The sequence below is a fragment of the Clarias gariepinus genome, chromosome 15 (assembly GCF_024256425.1).
Source record: "Clarias gariepinus isolate MV-2021 ecotype Netherlands chromosome 15, CGAR_prim_01v2, whole genome shotgun sequence".
NCBI classification, from domain to species: domain Eukaryota; kingdom Metazoa; phylum Chordata; class Actinopteri; order Siluriformes; family Clariidae; genus Clarias; species Clarias gariepinus.
Window position 1 is genome coordinate 12,677,264 of NC_071114.1, and position 23,294 is coordinate 12,700,557.

The 23,294-nt window shown below is 37.0% G+C and overlaps 2 protein-coding genes across 3 annotated transcripts in view; one reads left to right on the plus strand and one right to left on the minus strand.

The window, feature by feature from the left end:
• The first annotated feature begins 2,344 nt into the window (after positions 1-2,344).
• Positions 2,345-5,160, plus strand: tm4sf4 (transmembrane 4 L six family member 4). The gene is made up of 5 exons (XM_053513497.1): positions 2,345-2,626; positions 2,912-3,001; positions 3,357-3,490; positions 4,254-4,437; positions 4,753-5,160. Exons 1-5 carry the CDS (start codon positions 2,453-2,455, stop codon positions 4,759-4,761), a joined length of 591 nt encoding a protein of 196 aa, XP_053369472.1. The 5' UTR covers positions 2,345-2,452; the 3' UTR covers positions 4,762-5,160.
• Positions 5,161-10,125: 4,965 nt separating this feature from the next.
• The window catches only part of wwtr1 (WW domain containing transcription regulator 1), a 39,976-nt gene continuing 26,807 nt past the window's right edge, over positions 10,126-23,294 (minus strand). The window contains exons 3-6 of one of the 2 annotated variants that reach the window (XM_053513248.1): positions 17,797-18,047; positions 14,137-14,261; positions 13,275-13,387; positions 10,126-12,566 (exon numbers count right to left, since the gene is read on the minus strand). In XM_053513248.1, coding sequence (XP_053369223.1) covers positions 12,385-12,566; positions 13,275-13,387; positions 14,137-14,261; positions 17,797-18,047 — 671 coding nt within the window. In that variant the 3' untranslated portion in view covers positions 10,126-12,384. Of the gene's footprint in view, positions 12,567-13,274; positions 13,388-14,136; positions 14,265-17,796; positions 18,048-23,294 lie in introns of both variants that reach the window. The other variant, XM_053513247.1, reaches the window with a different exon arrangement.

Here is a 23,294-nt window from a genome sequence, read left to right on the forward strand (position 1 = left end):
GGCAGCGCATTCTTTAAAAAAATCACTGCCTGGAGTTTGTCAGAATGTGTGGGTTTTTGTTTGTCCCTCCACCTCTTGAGGAATGACCGCAAATTCTCAATAAGATTAAGATCTGGGGAGTTTCCTGGCCATGGACCCAAAATTTCGATGTTTTGTTCTCCGAGCTTCTTAGTTATCACTTTTGTCTTATGGCAAGGTGCTCCATAATGCTGGAACAGGCATTGTTTGTCACCAAACTGTTTTTGGATGGTTGGGAGAAGTTGGTCTCAGAGGATATTTTTGTTCCATGGTTATGGTCTTCGGCAAAATTATGAGTGATCCCACTCCCTTGGCTGAAAAGCAACCCCACACATGAATGTTCTCAGGATGCTTTATTATTGCCATGAAACAGGACAAATGGTAGTGCCAGAATGCTAAAATCTAGAATTCTAATAGTCTAAAGGTATTGATTTTTTTAGTTGTAATTCCTTCTACTTTCTGTAGGTAATTGCAGAAACAGGGGGTTGTCTGGTGGACAGTTTACATAAGAAATAAGAAAGTTTAATCAAAAAGATTTTTGGGGGAAAAAGGAATCTAACTAATTAGAATGTTAAGGTCATAACAGTAATAAACTTTGTAATAAATCACATAATATGATGTAATTGTTAATATAATTTTTGTATAATACTATGCCACAATAATTTCTACTTTTGGCAGAAATCTATTTCATTCTCACACTCATTCTCTATACTGCTTATACTGCACATGGTCACGGGAGGCCTGGAGCCAACCTCAGGGGCACAAGGCAGGGTATACTGTACAGTACGTTGAACGGTATCAGTCTATCACAGGGGACAGGTAACACTCACTCACACACTATGGGCAATTAAGGTACACCATGTAGGTCAATCTCCATGTCTTTGGACTGTGGGAGGACAATGACCAAGTAGAAGGAAAACATGCAAACTCCACACACACACAGACCCTAAGGAGGGACTCGACCCTTCAACACTTCTATTTTATCTTATTCTATTCTACCCTGTGTCTCCCAAAATTCTTCATAAAAAATGATAATGATAATTTAATCACCATGCAAATTATCTTCGTAACTTCTAGCACCATTTTGGGTGATATGGTAGCGGCTTTTCCTAGAAATAAGTTGGCAACATTACTGATACCCGATGCACTTGAAATTGCTTCCATTCTAAAATTTGATTTGAAATGGACAATATTACAGTACTAACATGGACAGATGTATGGATACGTTTTATCAAATGATATGTTGATTTCCTGATTTGTTTTTTGCAAAGTACAAAGTATATAATGTGTAATAAATAAATTACACTGTTACAGTAGAGCGTTGTTCTTCACTACATTGTACTTTGCATATTTTATTCCTTTTTTAATAACAGACAGTTATTTTGTACCTCAGCTATTAACGTTAAAATGTGATCATATTTCAGAGCATTATTTCCTTCTTGCGTATGCAGCCTGTTTATTGTCATCTCATCTCACCTTCTACACTGCTTTATCCTGTATTCAGGGTCACGGGGACCTGGAGCCTATCCCAGGAGGCTTAGGGCACAAGGCATGGTACACCCTGGACAGGGTGCCAATCCATCGCAGGGCACACACTCACACACCCATTTACACACTATGGGAACGGCAATTAGCCTAAACTGCATATCTTTGGACTGTGGGAGGAAACCCACCAAGCACGGGGAGAAAATGGAAACTCCATGCACACAGAGAAAGGAATCGAACCTGGACCCTGGAGGTGCAAGGCGACAGCGCTAACCACTACACCACGTGCAGCCTCCTGTTTATTGTATTATATAAATTTTACTACATATTTACTCTTTTACTTAGGTAAAAGTTCCTAATAGCAGATTAAAAAAATAATAATATGCTTTAAGTTATACAGTATATAACTGAGTAAATATGAAGTAATAATGTTAACAAATGCTAACACAGTACATATATATTTTAAAAATGATATGTGTGCCATATTAGTTATAACATTTTCATCCAGTTAAAATATCATAAAAGTGTTAATTTAATTTAAGTTCCGCTAAAATAAATATGACTAAGAAAGTATATTCTGCTGGATCTGATATCTGCTGGATCTGAATCTCTCACCCTTAAAGTTATTTTTGAGAGGCTCCAGAGGAGTGTAAAACAATCTTGGCATTGGGGTGATCACTGCTAAACTCAAGCAAAGCTGAGTGAACAAATCTGGGGGCAGGGACATGTTGTGGTAGAACATTAACAGACAGGTTGTCGTCAGAGCAACAAATGTTGTAAATCTGACACTGATGTGGTGACATCATATTGTAACAGTGTATATATGCATCTTCCCTCAGATCACCAGGAAACCGAATTGGGAGAGGGAACCTGGAATAGAGGAAAGGTTTTGGAAAGCTTGGTCTTAATTTTTTTTTAAACTGTTTGAGATACAAAAAAAACCTGAATCATGTGTTCTGGGAGTTTTGCTAAGTGTTTAGGTATCACCCTCATTCCTTTAGCTATTGTTTCCTTCCTCTGCAACATCCTGCTGCTCTTCCCTGGAGGTAAACCGGCTGCAAGTAGTGAAAACATTACAGATGAGGCCTGGTACTTTGGAGGAATTTTAGGGTCTGGAATATTGGTGAGTGAACCCCATTTTACTACTGTATTTACTTATGGGAAATTACACTGTATTTTAAATATTAAATATCTGCACCACAATTAATAAATGTTACGTTATACTGTATTATTAGTGATCAGTGTGTAAGTTTTAGGATATTTTCAATTTAAATACTGTTATTTGCAAGCAGAATGTAGATATTTCACAGACATATTTCACAGCAAAAGTCCATTTTCTATTTTTTTTTTTTTTTATTATGGAACAACATGTATAAGCAAATGTTTGTCTACGGTCATGTTTTTAAAGATGATTTTCCCGGCACTGGTCTTCTTGGGAATGAAAACCAACGACTGCTGTGGCTGCTGTGGCAATGAGAGCTGTGGAAAAAGATTTGCGGTAAGGTTGTTTATCAATTTTTCATCTTCCACCGATACTGGCCTCGATATGTTTATTTCAGGAACTAACACACTCTCACGCGCACACACACACACACCTTAACCACATACCAAATATTAATAATTAAAAAAAATTATCACATAGTATTATCATAAAATGATTTTTTATGTTTCATTCACATATAAATAGTGTACCACTATTAGATTGGTATTTGTTTTCGAAAAATATTCTGAATATAAGAATGTTCACCATATAAGAATGTTGCCTTTATTAAAATGTGTATATAGTACATAGTAAATAATACAATTATCTAATACTGGATTTTAAATGATGTCTTATCGTAATCTCTCTCTAGATGTTTTTCTCCATTATATTTGCTGCAGTCGGGCTTTTGGGAGCTGGATATTCCTTCATCATTTCGTCAGTTGCCCTCAATCGGGGACCTAAATGTTTAACAAATGGCACATATGGATACCCATTTATTGAGGGGTAGGTACTGAGGGTTATTCTTGTTCAAACCAGATTTTGATATAGTGATCAGAGATTAACTTTTTAACTTTTTTAAGGCATAAATGGTTTAGGCTTAATATGTAAAAACCTTTCAATTAATATAGCAATTCATCTGAATGGTTGGTGTAATTAACATATACATATGATACCAGTCAAAAGTTTGGATTTATTTTCTATATTCAATACTGGATTTTTATTTAAACTATTGGAAACATATAGAATTAAACAATTAAGTAACAACAAAAACATCAGTCAGTCAGTTTTATTTTAAGATATGAAGGTTAGCTGTTCTGGAATAGTTCTTGCAAGAACAGTACTGTATTGTGTATTATAAGTAAGTACTGTATAAGTGCATTTGCCAAACCCATCGAGCACCATGATGAAACTTACTCTCATAAAGACCTTCCCAGGAATGCAAAACCACAACATACCTCTGCTTTAGAGAAAAAGTTCATTTAGAGTTACCAGCCTAAAAAATAAACAATTAATAGCACCTCAGATTATAGCGACCATGAAGGCTTTAGAGAGCATAAGTAGCAAATACATCTCAATATCAACTGTTCAAAGGAGATTATTGCATATTTGCAATAACGAATGCCTTAAGCATTGTTTTAATGTAGAATTAAGTAAAAATCAAGGAAGACCACGGAAATATAAGGTGTGTCCAAACTTCTGACTGATATCTGTTCTATTTTAGTCTGCCATCTTTTTTTTTAACACTTTCTGTGTTTTCTATCCTAAGTGACTACCTGTCCAACAAAACACTGTGGGGCATGTGCACGGAGCCTTCAAACATTGTGACATGGCACCTAACGCTTTTCTCCATGCTGCTGATTATGGGCCTGGTTCAAATGGCACTGTGTGCATTCCAGGTCATCAACGGCCTGATCGGCACCATCTGCGGAGACTGCTGCGGATGTTGCGGGGTACGATGCAAAGCTTAATTTATCATTACAAATCCTCCACCTCACCTACTTGCTTAAACTTACGAACAGCACTAGCCAAAAGGTTGCTTATGGAAAAGAACAGTTCAATATGGATTCTAGAGCAAAAGTATAAAAATATTGAATCATTAGATTAGTGCAAGTTTATAATTAACCTTAAATCAAATCAGCCAGTTATGCATTAACTCCATTAGTGTTAGATTAACCCAGAAGTCTAAACAAGGCTGTCGGAAAGATGTGTGTGTTTCTGAGCTTAGGTTCTTCACAAAATATAACTATTTTCCTTTTCTCCAACAGGGCTCTTAAATGGAGTAAGCTTCAAGAAAAGAAATTAAACATTCCATGAAGATATGATTAATGTTGAGTCTACATGTTCCAGATTTTTTTATTTCATGATTTTGTTTCTTCAGATTAAAAAAAAATTATTTATGCCATTCAGATATTTTTGTACAGGTTTACAATGTATACTATGCTTCTTTTGCTTGATGGTGCTGCTTATGAAAGCAAAAGATAAATCTTAGTATTTATATGTTTTTTAAAAGATCACTCACATTTTAACACAAATTGTGTATTAAAAAAATGCTCTTGTTTTTGTAAAAAGAAATAGATAAAAAATATTTAAAGGAATCTCTTATTAGACACCAAATCTTTTAACACATGTAACACATGAATGTACTACAGAAAGTTAGAATTATATTTAGTATATATTTTTGGAAAGCTGTATACCAGATTTATTCTTAAATAATAAAATTATCATGCTAAGCACAGACACCCTAGTCTTTTTTTCAATGCAAAGAAAAACAGGAAACGGTCATTGAAGAGGGGCAGAAAGATGCTACAGGATATAACCCCGAATTCCTTGGAGGATCCGCTAAAGATTAAATGAAAACAACATCTGGCCAATTTTCAAACTCTATAAGAGAGACTTTTCAGTTATAGAGTGTAGCAACATTTATATTGGATGAAAAAGAATTTTAAGCTTTTCTAAACACTGTTATGGGACAGAGTAGTAGTGGCAGCCCAGTTTTTAAACCATTGATTGGAAGGACATATCCCAGCACTATCAATCTACCACTGCTGGGCTCTTGACCAAGGCCCTTAACCCTCAATTGCTTTTTTTGTGTACACATGGATAAAAAATGTTGCACATATACTTCTGTCAAAAAAGTAAGAAATTCATCTGAGATAGACAATGACAGAGTAAACATTATCCCATGCTATGGCCTAAAAGACCAGCCACAGCCAAATGTGACTGACAATGTCCAACAGCTTATCTTATGTAACCCTGGACAGCAGTAGGTCTGTTCTCAAATGACACCATTGAATTAGTTTCTTGTGTCTTGGCGTTGTTACTCTTGGCCTTTTAACTTTTGATACCAAGACAAGCTAGACATTATTACATAGTACATTTCATGCATGGGCATAGTGCCCCTTAAGAAGCGTGAGTTACAGTAGTTTATCCATAATGAATTTTTTTTATTTCTGTTGCTTTTTAAGATGACATCCAAAGAAACACTTTCTAACAAAGAAAATTTTTGCATAAGTACAATTAAAAGAGGACAATTCCAGTACCAGTCTTTAATATGGTTTGACCTTTGCAAAGTGGGCTAACATGTTATTGTTAATATTTGGTAGAGTATAAAATGCATGTTAAACATTTTTTCTTAAAAACTTAAGTATTTTTAATATTTTTTTTAAACATTGGGTAAAAACATAAATTCTAACAAAGGAATGAGATTATCTTTAGCAATTTGAACTGATCTATGTCCTCTGTTCACTCAAAGTAGAAAACTCCATTCTCTGTGTTGCGTGGTTAGAGGTGGTCATTAAAGTAGTTGTCAGGGTCTTTTTCGGTTGCATAAAAAGGATGCATTTTATTGCCAATAGCCATAAAATGATTATGCAATGATGATAGAGAGTAGATGTGTTCTGTACAACTACCAGAACGAGGTGTGAAATTCCAGCTGAGGTCATCAAGGCTAGGGGGGGGGGGAGTTTTATTATACTGTATTAGCCAAACCAAACCACTGGGGATGCAAAGTGCCCTTAGTGCAGGACTGAAGGCCAGATAAAATTAAAAGAGTGAGTCAGAATAGGCATCTACTACAAATAGTAGATGGAAGAGGATAAACAAGAGTCCATTGTACCAAAAAATAGCTTGGAGATATATTCAACACATAGAAATCGTTTTAAAAAGTCTATAAAACTGCTATGTTTTAGCACCATAGCAATCCTACCATATTCTATGAAAAAAACAAACAAACAAAAAAAAAAAACAATACACAGTAGTTTTCTAAGAAATTACATTTTATTTGTTGCTTTAAGGAGGCCAAATGTTTTTAAAGTCACATAATTACTTACTGGTATATGTAGGTGTTAGTCATGTTTGATAGAAGTTAGTTTAAAAAAAAGTTTTAAAAGTTTTAAAAATTGATAGAGATCATTAAACTATAACAATACAAATATGTTAAAATTAAGTTATATTTATATAAGACAGCATTTTAAGATGAAGCGATATAATATAAGCGATGAATATTCCCCTGAGGAAAAGGCAGCAGCAGAGCTGCTAGTAGAATATTTTATTGTATACATGTATGTGAAATATGAATGCACCAAAAATATTACTAAAATACTATACTATACTATACTATACTACACTATACATTGTTTTTATAATGTGTAATAACGTGATTAAGAATGTTGTCATTCTGGTTTAGCCAAGCACTAAGCAAACAGTTTTCACAGCATGGTGTTCCTCTCTGTACAGCATTTGCACTGGTGTTGTATCAGTCAATTTATTGGTGCAATGATGATTATCTTTATGACAGAAAGATATTATGGCACCTTAGAAACAAACTTTTAGCAAACAATATAAAACTGTCTGTTTGTATTTCTGTCTTGTAAAGATGTTTGTGCAAGGATTTCAATAAAACAGGTGAAATCTATAAATAAATGTAAATAATTCAATGAACTCTGAGCAGCTTGGTTCACAGTTGTGCTCTAAACTGATTAAGACTTAAGGCATTTTGAAATAACATGCTGTGGTTATTTGAGTCATTAAAACATTTTGACAATACAAGGTAATCCAAAATTTTACTGGTCCTATTTTATAGGCTTTAAAAATGCCCTGCTGCTCATAATTTAATATTCTATTAGGGATTTGACAGCTATGACATAAAGGATAAATTAGGATAAGTATGACCTCTGGTGGACAGCAGTAGAACAAAACTAGAGACTGGGCCACGCCTTAAAAAGGATGAGGATATTGTGGGCGTGCAACCTTTGTCACTAGCTAGGAATGAGGTTCAGTTATTTCCAGGAGTTGTACAATAAGTAGTGATCCACACCCACTGAATGTTTCATTAGGAACACTATACTGTACTCACACTGTGTAGATCCTCTGTTTGCTTCCAAAAAGTCCTCATGGAATGGGTTCCACAAGATGTTGGAAACATTCCTATGAGATGCTTGTCCATGTTAAATTCCTGTAGATTCTTCAGGAGCACTTTCAGGCTGTTACTCTGCTGTTCCACCAGATCCAAAAGGTGTTCTGCTGGATTTAAATCCAGTGACAAACATTGAACTCATTTTCATTTTCATGAAACCAGTTTGAGACAACTTACAAACCTGTGCTTTGTGACACTGTTCGTGATCATTCTGGAAGTAACTATTAGACGATGGGTAAATTGTGGCCATGAAGGGATGCACATGGTTGGCATCAATATTCAAATAGACGATGACATTTAAGCAATGTTTGATGGGTATTAACAGGCCCAAAAGTGTCCCAAGAAAACATTCCTCACACTATCTCCACCAGCCTGTACTGTTGACACTGTTGGATTTAGTTAGATCTCCAGTACTTGGACTAACCACCCCCCCAAAAAAAAACGTTGTGTTGGACTAATGGCACTTAGTTATTAACCTAGTTAACCCAGTGTAAGTATGTATCCTATGATGTAAACTTAATGCAGAAATCAAGATTCATCAGATCAGGCTGTATTTTTCAGTTTTAGTAAAACTTTGCCCAGTAATCCATATACAGTAAATCTAATTTTATATCTGCATCGATGCAGAATATTTAGAATATCTGTCAGAGGTAACTTTATGGATCCAAAGTCCTTTCAGCTGTGATAGGTGGCGTTCTCTCAACACACAAAGACATTATTTATGTTAGACATACTGTACATCTTCATCTTCATTGTGGTTAGCACTGTCGCCTTGCACCTCCAGGGTCCAGGTCTTTGCGTATGGAGTTTCCATGTAATTGGTGGGTTTCCTCCAGGTGCTCCGGCTTCCTTGCACAATCCAATGCCATGCAGATTAATATAATTGGCGTTCTTATACTTCCTGTAGAGTGTGAATGAGCATGTAAGTGTGTGTACAGTAAGTGTTTGTGCCCTGCGATGGATTGGCTCCCCATTCAGGGTGTACATCGCCTTGTTAAGTCTCCTGGATAGGCTCTAGGCCCCCACTATCCTGTACACAGGATAAAGTGTGAGTGATGCGTCTTCAGGTTTGTGACTGTGTTGTAATACATAGCATTGAAGTTTTTAAACCTATACTGTGCTGTAATGCACTCATCACTGTTTTCACGTTGTTTCATATTCCTGATCCTGACAAGACCTGTCCTGTATTCGGGAAAAAAATTCGGAAAATATTTCTTAATAGAACGAAGTGGGAAGATGCAGGAGGCTGTGCATTATGGTAATTTTGTCATGGGCAAAAATGTTCTTAGGCATGATATAAAGTGAATGGCCACAAAAGCAATATTAATGAATCCAGCTTCAATAAATAATCGAATTAATTATACAAGGGAGGATAAAAATTTCTTGTGAATAAGGGCATGAAAATGATTGACATTTACAGAGTTAAAGCACAGTACTGTGCTAAGACTCTTAGCAACATTGCAAACATTACAAGGCCATACCATACGTCGGTAAATGATGATCCCAGCCGAGTGGCTCAGAGCCTACTAAAGTCGTTCCCATGAACATTCAGCAAGTGGAAATCCTTGAATAACTTGTTGCAAAACTTGCAGAAGAGATGCATCTGTCTGTGGAAACTGTACACACAATCATTCATGGACACCACTTTTATATTACAGGAACTTCAAGCGATTTCCAAATGTTTGGGGCATTGAAGGAGTTCCTGGAAGTGTTTCAGGAGTGTAAAAGGCAGTCCGATTAATGCTCTGGTGTACTGAGGAATCTTTCAACCCTGATGATGTCCAAGCACTTGGATAAAATTCTGGGATAAGCTTAGTTTTTACTCATATAACTAATGTGTGTTTTGATAATCAAAAGTTGTATGATGGTATGACTTGAGCACTTCCGTTAATATTAGGATTTAAGATAAATATCCGCCACAGACTGCGGTCCATTAACAGTAAGCAGAATGGATTATATTGTTTTTGTTGGACAGAACAATGGTTGCAATGTAATGGGTTTAATGGTTTAAAACCTGATGCATAACCACAATTCATGTTTTTGTGAAAGTATAAGTAGTGAGTATATTTAAATGTTGATTGTAAACTAAGCATAGAATTCAAAATAATTCCTTCTTCAAATTCCACTCCATTAACAATTAATGCAACCCTGAACCCTTCAAGCAAAACCTTACAGATGTGTCAGATGAGCACTAAAACTGGCAACACAATTTACACATACAATCTGTGGTACACAATTTTTTTTATTTTTTGGTTGCTCAACAAGTTACACTTCAGTTTCAGAGATTTCGTTGTGAGGTTATAGTTCTTAAAATCACCTCTGTATATCCAACAAATACAGTAAGCGGTCATCGGTTCAGTGTGTGTATGTGTGTTTTCCAAGCCTTTCTGCAACATCCCTGGAATCTTACAAACACAACCTGCCCGTGTTACTGTGGCTAGGTACTGTGTGTGTGTATATGTGTGTGTGTGCGTGTGTGTGTTTGTGTGCTACACAACCATGCTTTTAGATAATGCTACAGAAAATCACTTTTCTTTTTACACCACTCAATATACTAATAAAACACCTTCTTTCCATCCAACATATTGCTTTGTGTAAATGTATTGCTCTAACATGCATAGATGATCGGGTGCAAACACTGTGCTTATTAACAATAACCTGCACCATGCTCTTAGCCCTGGAATAATCACTTTATGTATAGAACAAAATAACAGGAAGCCACTCAGGAACCACTCACTGTTATGACTGGCTTTAACCACAGGGCCTTTCCTCTCAGTGGAGCGACAGAAATAAATCTTTTCCATCTTACACATTTAAAAAGTGGTCAGCTGGGTTGCAGCATGTACTTGCTCGAAAGATTCAGTACTTAACCAATCAATCCTAGCGAAAGGATGTCATGAGTTCAGTTTGACCCAGAATTAATGATTAATGTATTACTACCACTGCTCCCCCAACCTACCCATAGACAAAAACCCTTAGTTTACCCATCCATCCATCCATCGCCCCTGAACTGTTGCCTGTATACAAAATAACGATATGCTGCGTAGTCAATATAAGGTGGCTTTATACACCACCAATGCTAGGAATAGCTAACAAGTTGGATTTAACATCCAATGAAAAAAACAATACAGACATAAAAAGGTCACTGGATTTCAGCTTAGCTAAAGAAATAAAGCAAGATCATGTGACCTCCCACGCTCATCCAGTTCCGAGTGTTCGTTATTCGATCATTTCTGATTGCTAGAAAATACTCTTGTTTTGCATATTCCCTGCAGATTATTAAGGAAACCTGTTCACCACTGAGTTATAGGCAGTCCTACTGTGCAACACAAAGTCCAACACGTAGTCTGCTGCGAATTAAACGGATTTAAGAACATCACAGTACACTGAAGAAACACAGAGCAGGAACCGTCACATGAAACTTCAACATTTACTTATAATATCCAACTCAACCCCGTGCTGATTTGTAGTGCTTTGAAATTTCAATTTTATAAAAAAAAATCTAAAACTCTTATCTTTTTTTCTTAAAAAAATCATAGCTCTTGATAAATACTAAAAAGGCAAACTCTATATCAAAACTCATAAAATGCACCAGATGTCAAGGGACACATCTAGAGTATTTAACAGTTAAAAAAAAAAGAAAAGAAAAAAAAACTAAAGGAATACTGAAGCAGTACACAAAACGTACATGGTATAAAATGTAGGTCTACAGATGCAAACTGCTGTATTTCAGAGGCATGAGCTTACTTGATTTAATAGCTAAACTGGGATCAGCTTGAATATAAACCTCTAAATGTGAATGAAATATTGTTTCTTTAGACACTAAACTGCAAATCAAGTTATGACAAAGCTTTTGTGCTGATTACAGTAGGAAACGTATTTGGTATCTGTGTAAAAAAAAAAAAGAGAAAAGAAAAAAAAAGGAAAGTTTGTTCGCAAGGCCACTTGAATGTTAATTGATCAGTAAGGCTCCCCTTAGTGCAGATAATGCTGAACTGGCTAAAATTTGTGTTCATCATTGAAGCCAACATGGTCTCCAGTTCACAGTGGAAGCAGTGGCTCCATCTGCTGGTGCCTACCAAGAGTCCCTATATCAACACTTATTCATGGACAGCAACTGTTTAGCCCTGCCCAAAACCAGAGGAATGACAATTTTGATCAAGCTACACTCAGTGACACTAAAAACCTACTCTATCCTACATTATATACAAAAAATATCAGACTTTTCCACCACACCTGAACAAATTTGATTGACGTATGCTTGTTCTTTGCTCTTAGGCTAAACACTTTGGTTTCTATTGTGCTCTTCACTCAGAAAAGTTACAGTAACCAGGATAATTGTTTTCTTTAAAAAAAAAAAAAAAAAGGAGCAATATAGGCACATAAAAAACAAGAGAGCGGAGAGACTGATTGAGTTAAAATTCAGAAAGGTAGCACTGCTGCTAAAAGTCTTTAGCCTTTCCCTTGGAGTTTCAGCACCATTTTAGAGCCAGGTGAGAAAAGGCTCATTCTTGTTCAGGACAGACTCCACGTCGTTGAGGATGGGCATGAGGTCTGTGCCGTCCAGGGTGCCCAGGTCGACGTTAGTGCCAGGCATGGAGTCTAGGAAGTCGGGGAAACGGCTCTGCTGTGGCACATTCATGTTCAGTGGCACCATGTTCTCAGCTACGGAAACAAAAAAGCCAGTTTAATGAGTTTTTTACTTCTAAAACCTTCATAGTCCTTTATTGGTTCCTACATTCCCTTTCTCATATCATAGGTCACACTAAAGATCCTTTCTATATACTTGACACTGTTTGACTATACTCTTCTACACCAGTACACTGTCGTGATTTATAATGATTACACTGTAAAGGGTTTCTTCATGTTGTTTTAGAAAATTTATTTTTATTTAGGTTATTAGTTTCTTTTACGCCTTATATAATAAGGTTAAATAAATTGGGGAAAACAATGTAATCTGATAGAAAATTATGGATGATTTAAATATAGACAATGTGGCTACATTTAGTTCTATTGTGTAAAAATAAAAGAAAAAGTATGTAACACTTAACCCCCATACAATACACAAATCTCATATCTCAAATGGTCTCATTTATAAAATTTAATTACAACCATGTTACAAATACAACCATGCCAGGAAAATGAGCACTCTGACTTTTTACATCTTTTTAAGACTTGAGACTTTTTAAACTTTTAAAGATGTAACTACATTTAAGCATAGAACTTTCATTTAAGTAAATTGCTGACCTCCTTTTAATTGAGCAAAATATAGATTAGAAACAGATTTTTCTCTCTCTCTTTTCTACAATCAAATAATAAATAATTGCAAAATTCCAGTTACTGCTGTCAGAAAGTTACAATGCTCGACCATACCCGTATCCATCTCCTCCATGTTGCCAAGAAAGTCCTCAGGAGTGGTAGGGATGCTGTAGCAGCCCAGGCCCAGGCCGCTGTCCGTGCTCTGCTCACGTGAATGGTACGGCCCACTATGGTAACACATACACACAAGCTCTAATACGCTCTCGTACATTCTGGCCAACAACTTTGTTTTTGTTTTTTACCATGCAACTTAAACCTTATTGTGTTTAAATGATCTCTATTCATTAAGTGATCTCGACCACATTTCTTCCATAAAGTTCAAGGTTCATCAGAACTATCCTGCCAGGTTTTCATAATGTGTTGAAGGGTTTTTAACCAAGTGCCAGTAAGTGCTTAGACACCCATAGAATAATACGAAGCTTCTAACCTGGTGACTTTTTTTTGCCAGGATGTGTATAATGAAATTATGGGAAGTTTTCCTTGTGTACTTTTCTGAACACTGATGCAAACGCAATTCCAGTGAATTCCCTCAGGCTATCTAAGCATGTCCATGCTGAGAATGCATACCGTGATTCCGTCTAAAATGATGCTGTCTGAAAATACATTCTTTAAAAATCCCCTTGATTGACTATTAACTCTAAAACTGCCCCAAACAGATGATCTTTGGCTCCTGTTACATAAGTTTAGGTAAACTCGTTTATCATTCTTTTCTCGGTACAGGAAAATGTGTATTAATCCCATGTACACTACAGGTGCCGAAGTGTTCTTTAAAGAAGGACATGGTTTCCGGAAATTTAAAGAAGCATATCAATTATCATTGGATCAAATGCCTAAAAACAAATTCTCAGCTGCATCACTTACATACAGAGTAAGCAATTCTATTCTCAGGTAGAAATATTTAAGCTGAAGAGCTTACCTGTTCAGAAAGGGGTCTGAGCCACTGGTCGGAATAGTGCCTTGATTCATGGCAGCTGGATTGATGGAAGGAGCTACGGGTGCCATGTTGTCCGATTCCATAGGGATCTGTCTGCAGAGCGCCACCTCCTGGACCAAAAATAAATTTTGTAACCTGATGGCATTTCTCAAAAAGCCACAAAACATACTGACACAAAAACATTCATTTAACCAGGTGAGCAACAGTAATACATTAATTTTTCATATTAAAATCAATCCACAATAAAAAAAAAAGAATCATAAACATTTAAACAAACACTTCCAGGGGTAAAAAAAAAAAATGGGAAAAACATTGTTGATAGCTTATGCAGTTATGGACAGAAAACATACAGTGGGAGATAGGACTTGTTTACTACATTTCTCTCACAGTTCCATTGCAAAACTACAGGAGCAAATGCCAGAGCTCAAACATAACATGGAGGTTTTTTTTTTTTTTTTTTTTATCAATTTGCTGTAAAAGTATATTTGATTTGCTTTCTAGACAAACCACTCCTTTATGGCAACAAATCATTCTGGCCTGCAAGTTTAACTTTATGAGCCTGCGTGAGGAGCAGTGATTGTGAACATGTGCATGAGCTGTACGTTGCTGCTTGTGGACGTGTTTTAATGGTAATGCGGAGGAGTGCTCTTCTTTCAGTGCTGCCTTTAGGGCGTAGGCCACTAACTGAACAGCTGCATTACCACAGTCCTGAGGAGAAAACAGTGGAAATCATCCAGCGCCAAAAAGCCGACTTGACTTGTCTGAGTCATCAATTTTAACATGGACAGACTAGGAAAAGAAACAGAGTTGTTTACACTACTGATCTCCTCCTCTCCCTCACTTACGTTTCCTCACATACAGACAGCCACTGTTACGCAAAAATCCTCTGTCTAAAGCATGGAGATCTTGTTCAGCGCAGTACGCAAAACAACCCAAAGACTTCTGGGTAAGCTAAACATCTCCACTGGGAGGTTAACACTCTTGCACCTCACAGACGGCCATTTTGGCAAGGACTTCATAAACAATCCTGCTGATGAATTACCGAGCCTGACTGTTAAACACTCTTCTTGTCCTCTTTCTCTGACGTACGGCACTGTTTTGCAACAGAAGGATCAAGAACAAACCACCACTAGAGGACACTATGATGGATTGTATATACCCCCCTTTCCGGTCAGCCCACTTCCAAGCCAGCTGATGGGAGGGACCTGAGGCAGAAAAGTCAACACAAACAAGGCAGCATTTCAGAGCAGCACAAATCACAACTTTCACATTGTCTGTGCCACTGTGATGAGCAAGTGATGGGGAAAGAAGGGGGGAAAAGGTTAAGCGATTACAATTGCTGTCCTGAGCTGCACAAACTTCAACAGGATGCCTCCTGGCTTTCCAAACAAAAGCCATGTGGCTCAAATGTTTTTATTGGACCCGTCTCTGTATTTTCCCCCCAGACTCCAAGACATCCTTTTTCCAGACACATTGTGCCATCTGATAATGTCAAAGTGTGTTAAATACACACACACAGACAATCGACATCAGCTCGATTCATCCAGCAACTGGAACACTTGTTGACTTTAGCGAATAAAGAAAATGTTATGTCTTCCTAGAAAATCCAGAAGAGATGATCCTCCTCATTAAGAGCGGCCATGCTGGATACGAACAAATGTATTTGTAAATTGTTAACTGGAGTTATTTGAAGGCATTTATGCAAGAAATGTGGTATTCGTGAAAACCTACTGTAGTTTTTTCAAAAAACAGCTTGTGACAGTTCCTGTCTTTGTGTTTATATATGTACAAAGAGACTTTTCATTTCACCATGTCAGGTTTAAATCATTTATTTCTATCAACTGTGTTGATTTTGTCTATCAAAATTCTTGTTATTCATTAATACCTTTACGAATTGCAATGCAAAACAAATCTATAAATGCAGGCAAATAGGTTTATTCAAGTAGGCCAAAAGAAATGTAACTACATATATAACATTTTGTCTGAGAACATTTAGCACACTAAATTTAAAATTGTTCTTATTAATTTAGCTTGATTTTAATGTTATTTTATATTTTTCTCCTAACAAATAAATAAAATATTAAGCCCTCTTAGACCCCTTTAATTTGAATACCAAATGGCTTCCTGTTCACCATAAATGCTCACTACATAGGGAATGAAATAATAGTGTCATTGTACAAATGTACTGCAATAATGGAGGTAGAAGACTATTTAACAATCAGCCACCGAGTGACTATTAGTAACACTTCTATTGTAAAAAAACATTATAAAAACATTACTTTTTAACGTTCAGAATATACAACATGAACATATTTAAAATTAAGGAAGTTTATTATAGAATACAACAAGATAGAAAAGACGAGGGAAGTTCAAGTCAAACTGGGACTGTAGAATACCAGAACACACACACTTATGAGAGTATAAACTCCCTTTATTTACCCTATATACAGTAATCCCCTTCTACACTAACGCACATATCCCAACGGTTTAAAAGTGCTTGGATACCATCAAGGTTAAAAGTTTTCCCATGATCAGACCGCCTGCTTCACGTCTGAAATGCTGGCCTCCCTGGAAATCCTTTAATGCCACAAACATGTGGCTTGGATTGAGGTCATGGCTTTATCGGGGATGTGGCAATAACTCCCAGCTGAGTGTGTGTCTGTGAATTATTAAATGTACAGTTCCTACAGACATGCACCTCTTCCGCAACCTGGTGACAAGTTATCCATTCATTTTCCATGATCATGCATTCCACTTCCTAAACAACATGAGAACAACTGCAGAGGGCTCTGAGTCACCTAGGCCAGGCTCACAACACTGTAAGGCCTTTGTAAATTTCAAATGATTTACACCTCAATTGATGAGATTTCTTCAAAATTCCTGGTTTGACTTGAACACCCCGTAGAAAAACTCTAGTAGATGTGTTGTTTCATAATATAGTATTCATATAAAACAAAATTGTAGAGAAAGAAATGTATATTTCTAGCCTAAATTTCATGAACACATGCATCACAAAAAATACCCAAGATACATTTGTATTACAATCTATAATTTTTATATTACTTGATATAAATGTTATGATAATTATTTGATTGAATTTCTAATGCTAAGTTTAAAGTGAGATTGATATTATGAGCCCTAAAAGGTGTTTTCTGATTTAAAATCACAAGGATAAATAAATAATATTATACATGTATTTTTTTTTATATCGTACTCATATACCGTATGAGTAAAAGATTGATACATAGTAAAATTTGTATTATACTGTATTATAATAAAATATTAAAGGAGGATTATTAAATACAGGAGGTTTATAATTTTTAAACTCATCGAACACACACTTACTGTAAAGTACATAGCAGTACCTAAATCTAGTATCTAAAATTATAACAAATGTAAAAAAATGTATATAAATGAGCTATTAAGCAATAATTACCCATGTTGTTCACTCCAAAGTTTTTTATTACAAAATATCAATCTCTCCACTGTTTCTGGCATTTCAATATGGCAAGTGAAATTGAAATCTTCATAAATCTGGGTTGCACTTACAGTACTGTGCATTTACAAGCACATGACTAGTTTTGTCTTGGCCTCTATGTATGTAAATAGAATAGAATAGAATAGAATAGAATAGAGAGCTACCTGTCTCCTCAGCTCCTCATGCCTCCTCTGAATGCGCTCCTTCTCAAACTGAATGCGCTGCAGTCGCAGCTTCTGCTGATGCTGTTGCTGGGCACTCAGTGGGTTGCCCATTCCCATCATACCAGACTGAGGGCTCTGCTGCTGGGGCATGGAGCCACTGGAGCCCAAGGCCTGCGACTGAGCCTGTACCTGTTGCTGTTGCTGCTGGTGCTGGGCATGCTGGAGATGCTGCTGATGATGCTGTGTCATCACTGTGAAGAGACATACAAAAGAGCCGTTAAATGTCATCATTTCTACGGAGAGATTTAAACTTTCTTGTTCTCTAAAGGACATCATGGGGGCTTCAAGTAAACAGTGGCCACCACAGAAGATGAAAGATGTTATGACACAGTTGGCCAGACCCATGCACTTGGAGGGAAAGGGTTATGTACAACGGAGGATAAACCAGAGACAAGTTGAGGCGCCATGGTGCAGACACACAAACACTTTAAGACAACTCACAGACACCGACAGCAAGGCGCTCGGCACACAAAGTGTTTACCATTAAGGATGACTAAAACTATAATACTGACAGTTCTGTCTCTCTCACACATGCACAATCGCACACATGGTGACTCCTGAAAGGAGTACAGGATAGAACTGGATCAGAGCAGCTTCAAGCTACCACACAAACGTTGGGCCCATTCCAAACACCAAAGGAGCGTTGGAGAGGCAGTGTTGTAAAGCCTAGACAGCAAAGGATAGCACAGATATGTTTTTATTATCTACACAAATATGAATGATGATTCTGATACTTCTGTTTTCTGTAAGTTCTCCCACATTCAAAAACCCACAAATGTTTGCTTTTGCAAAACTAGGACTCCAATACATTTTAAAATAATATGTTTTCCTTTCTTCGGAGGTCTACAGCAAAAAACTGCTGGTGTGGCTTAAAAACATCTTTACACATATTCAATTCCCTTTTAAAGTCATCCTCAACCTAGATATGCGTCACACGCAGACATGCATTAATTTAAAAAGACATTTAAGAATATCTAGGTTAGCTGTCTTGCAAGGTTAGCTGTCTTGCCACCTACTGTACCAACTGCTACGAAAAAACAATTCTGTATGTCACCTTTAAAAATGTCCAAGTAAAAGTAAAGTTACAATCAACTGCTAATCTAGTTAGCAAGACTGTTAATGTACTGCTAGTAAACGAGCTTGCATTTGGGAACCTGTACAAATGTGCTGAAACGTTCCTTGATAAAACGCCTTATTAGTTAACAGGAATAGTGAGCTACTATCAAACTGGCTAGTGTTATCCATTAATGTAATGGTTTTACTTTATATAACAGTGGTCACATTTAAAATGTCCCAAAGTCAAAATTTTCTTTTGTCTAAGCTAGCGTGATTCCTTTCGCTTAGGACATAATCAAGCTTGAAGTGTCTTGTACAAAGTGATCAGATGTGAATGAAAATGTCAAACAGTGTCAGTCTAACACCAATCTACATTTAAAGGAGTTAAAAATCCTGTTGTAGATGTTAGGATTGAGAAAAAGGGACAAAAAGAAGACATACAAGAAATATTTTTCCCCATCTTAACAAAATAAATGAGTTATGAAAAGGACACATTAAAGTTCTAGTTTGTTCTGTTTCAGAACGTATGTCCTCCGATCTACGTGCTGCACAAGACGTCACGCTCCAAGGACAAGGTAGAGAAACGTTCCAGCACAGAACAGACCTGGCCGACAGCACACAGACCCCCCACAAGAGAATTCCACTCGGCCGCCAAGGCATTAGATTTATTCCATCATAGCCAGACCTCCCACATCCATTTCACCTCACATCAGCTTTATTTTGTTGTCAACTAATAAGGCAAGAGTATTATCCTGAAGTAAAAAATAATAATCACTCCACCAAAAAAAAAAAAAAAAAAAAAAAAGAAACCTCCCCAAGCTCAGTTCACTTGTATGTGTCTGTGTGTGCGGTGTGTTTATCTGTTGTGTAAACTGCTCTCACATGGGAAAGACATTCCTGGAAACACCAGATGGGGATAAAGGGTGGTTGTCTGTGAGTTGTCTGTGGCCTGTTGCTCCAGTTCCACCTTGATAGCACCCTGTGCTTGGTCACTGAGCATAAGCAATGTTTTGAACTTAGGTGGAGTTGAAGACATAAACCTTCAACTACATCAGTGTTCTACCTCTGTTTTGCACAGCCATTACACTATAAAAGGTTTTCTTCTGGGAGACTTGCATAAAACATTGAAAAATGATTTGAAAATATCATAAAAACTGGCACTTAACCAATTTTCATATTAGACTAAATGCTATCGTTCCTTACACAGACAAACAGGTTTCAATCCCTTTTTTATTGCTGGCCTGCTACTCAGGCAGGCAGACAGACAATCAATTATCTATTTAACTGGAACTGCTTGGACAATCATCAATGAAAGGTCAAAATGCCAACAAAACACAGATGTGTTTTGGACTTGTCTGTTTAACTTAGAAAACCATCTGAGCCTGTCAAAATCAGTTCTGCTTTTCGTAAAGTCTGTTTTAAGTATCTGTGGATCTTTATAAAAATTTGCAAAGCTACCCACGGCTACAATTCTTACAGTGCTTATCTGTAAAATGAGTGAGCCCCTTATTATCAGTTACATTAATTCACCAATAAACAACCATTACCACACCAGAATCTCTCTTTTACTCTCTCCACATTAATGATCCAAAAACAAACACAAATCCAGCTGTCCTGACAAAGTTCTCATGTTGAAAGTGTACTTGAAACTGGTACAATGTAGTACTACCTTAAATAATCTTTTTTTTTTTTTTTTTTTTTTTTAAGATTTTATAAACAGAAAAGAATATTTGGTCTTATAAGATTTTAATGTCAAACATTCTTTTTAATAAAGTAGGACGTAGCTACATTTAGTGAAAAAAAAAGTACCAGACTAGCGAAGACTAGAAGTAAGTTCAAGAGCCAATGCTAACTCATACAGGCCGCAGAACCCAGGCAACAGGTGTGAGGAGCCCGCTGCAGGCTAACACCACCACATACAACTTCCTGCACCACCATGGAATCATTCCTTCCCAAGAAGTCCTTCAAGGCTAGCTAGTACTAATCATCCCACTAACCAATGTGATGGAAAGCATATGTTGAAGAAAGAAACACAAGATCCTGCCAGCTTTTCTCTTCGCCTTGCTTAGTCACGAAAGCAGGGCTGGGTGTGCAAAGAGGAGCAGAAAGACAGGAGAGAAACAGGAGAAAGAGAATAAGAATGGGAGGCGGGGGATGGCAGAACACTGGGGTCAGCGAAAGAGCAACAGTAAAAGCATGGAGGAAAGAGCGAGTGACGGAATGAGCATATGTGTATGAGAAACACAGGAGGAGCAGGAGGAGAAGAAGAAGGAGGGGATTGCGGGGTTGAGACAGTAAGCCCTGAGTAGTCAGTCATTTAGCACTGCCAACAAAGGCCTTCTTGTTTCATTTATTTCCCAGAAACAGCGTCAGCTGTCCAATAGGGTCACCAAAAAAAAAAAAAAAAGAATGGAAAAATGCTTCCAGTCCCAAAAATCTGTAACACATTAAAACCTCACAGTGGAGCCCTGAGAGCATACAATCTCCGTAAATGACTGGTTATAAACCAGATGACTTTGTATTTAGCCATATCATTATCTTAAAGTCACACAGTTGTAGGTTTTGCACAGAATTTCTATCACAAAACTCTCATGTCTAATGAAACAGAGTGCAAGATGTAAACAGATCGCGTACACACACTCTGGCGTGAGATAATCTCAAGATTAAGTGGCTTGAAGCCAATGGCCAAAAGTCGAGAGGGAGTATGGGCGAGTGCGAATGCATGTGCTTAGATTCACTGGAGGGTAAAGGCGGGGGGGTTAGAGCTTCAGCAATAATGTTGTTCGCACGCACAGAACCCCTGCCTTCTTTCACGCTCCTCCTTCGCTTATTTCCTCCCTCAGTTTTCCTCTCCGAGACAAAATGTTGACAAAGGTCTCACTTTCTGTTTAACTATTTTCACTCCACCACTAACTCTATTGAGAATAGAGTTAATAGAGTAAATCATGTGAGGATTTACCTTTAATTAATGTTTTCTGAATTTACATATTAATTAAAGGTAAATCCTCACATGATGCTTGTTAACACACAACACTTCAAAGCAAAATAATGGCCGATGTAGCTAGGGTAATCAAAATGAGTTTCTGCCACTCTCTCAGAGGTCTTGATTTACATAGTAAATCGTAGTCAGTAATGTTTTTGCTCAAGTCTTCCTGGTTGGACTGGACTATATGACCTATTTCAACATTCCAACAAGATGCCAGGAGTTTCACGATGGCTTTGTGGTTAGCACTGTCGCCTTGCACCTCCAGGGACCAGGTTTGATTCCAGTCTCAGGGTCTGTGTACATGGAGTTTGCATGTTCTCCCCATGCTCTCCACAGTCCAAGGAAATGCAGATTAGGCTAACTGGTGTTCCCAAATTGCCCATAATATGTTAATGCAAGAGTGAATGTTGATCGGAGCTTCTACCATGGTTGTACTACAGGAGACAAAAAACATGAATGTAAATCACCATTAGCCTCTACTTTCCTTAGTTGAAGTCTTTAGTAGCTTGAACAAGCTCGAAGCTTTAGTAGCTCGAACAAAGTTCTTAGATGGATGGACACCAACCAGAGAAGCTACTAAGGACTTCATACACAAGGGGAAATAAACTGTCCCACACCATGTTTTCAATTGATAGTGGCTCAATGCATTCCATGTCCGGAGATGTGTCACACATTTTATGTTGTTCTGTTCGACAGAGGTGACGGAACAAAGCCTAGCAAAGCTCACTAGCTAACAAGCTAGGTTGTTATTCTTTTTTTTTTTTACTAAAACACAAGTCATAGTAACAAGCTAGCTAACATTAAAACTAGTAGCCAAACTCACCTGCACACTTGTTAACACTGCAGTAGTTCAAATTAGTTTCGCAAAGTCTTATAGAGGAACATACATTTAGCAGGTGGTTAGGGGTAACGTAGATGCAAATATTACATTTATTATTTAATACATTTTATTTTCAACAGAGTGCTTTACATAAAAAGCTAGAAAAAAAATCTATCAAAAATGGCATAGCTTCATGGAAACAAACATATCAAGGAGACACCAATTTGGTAAAATACTGCAGGCTAACGTTCTGCTTAACTACTAAAAGGCTGTGTTTTACTTTTACTATGAAAACACTTTAATGGGAGCATGAAAAAGTAGGAAGCTTATAGTTTGAAGTTTTACCATAAGGTAATCTATGGGATTTTTTTGTTTCTCAAATACAACAAAGAATCTTGAAGTGAAAGTAAATTAAAAAGCATAGGGTGTGTTTTTCCTCAGATGCTAAGTAAGTGACACTTGATTATTTATAAATTCCCATTTTAAGATCAAACCAGAACAAGATATGGTCTCCTGTTTTTCCTTAAAGTGAGCGGACAAACTAGTCATGCCGTTTACAAAGCTTTTAAAGGGTCC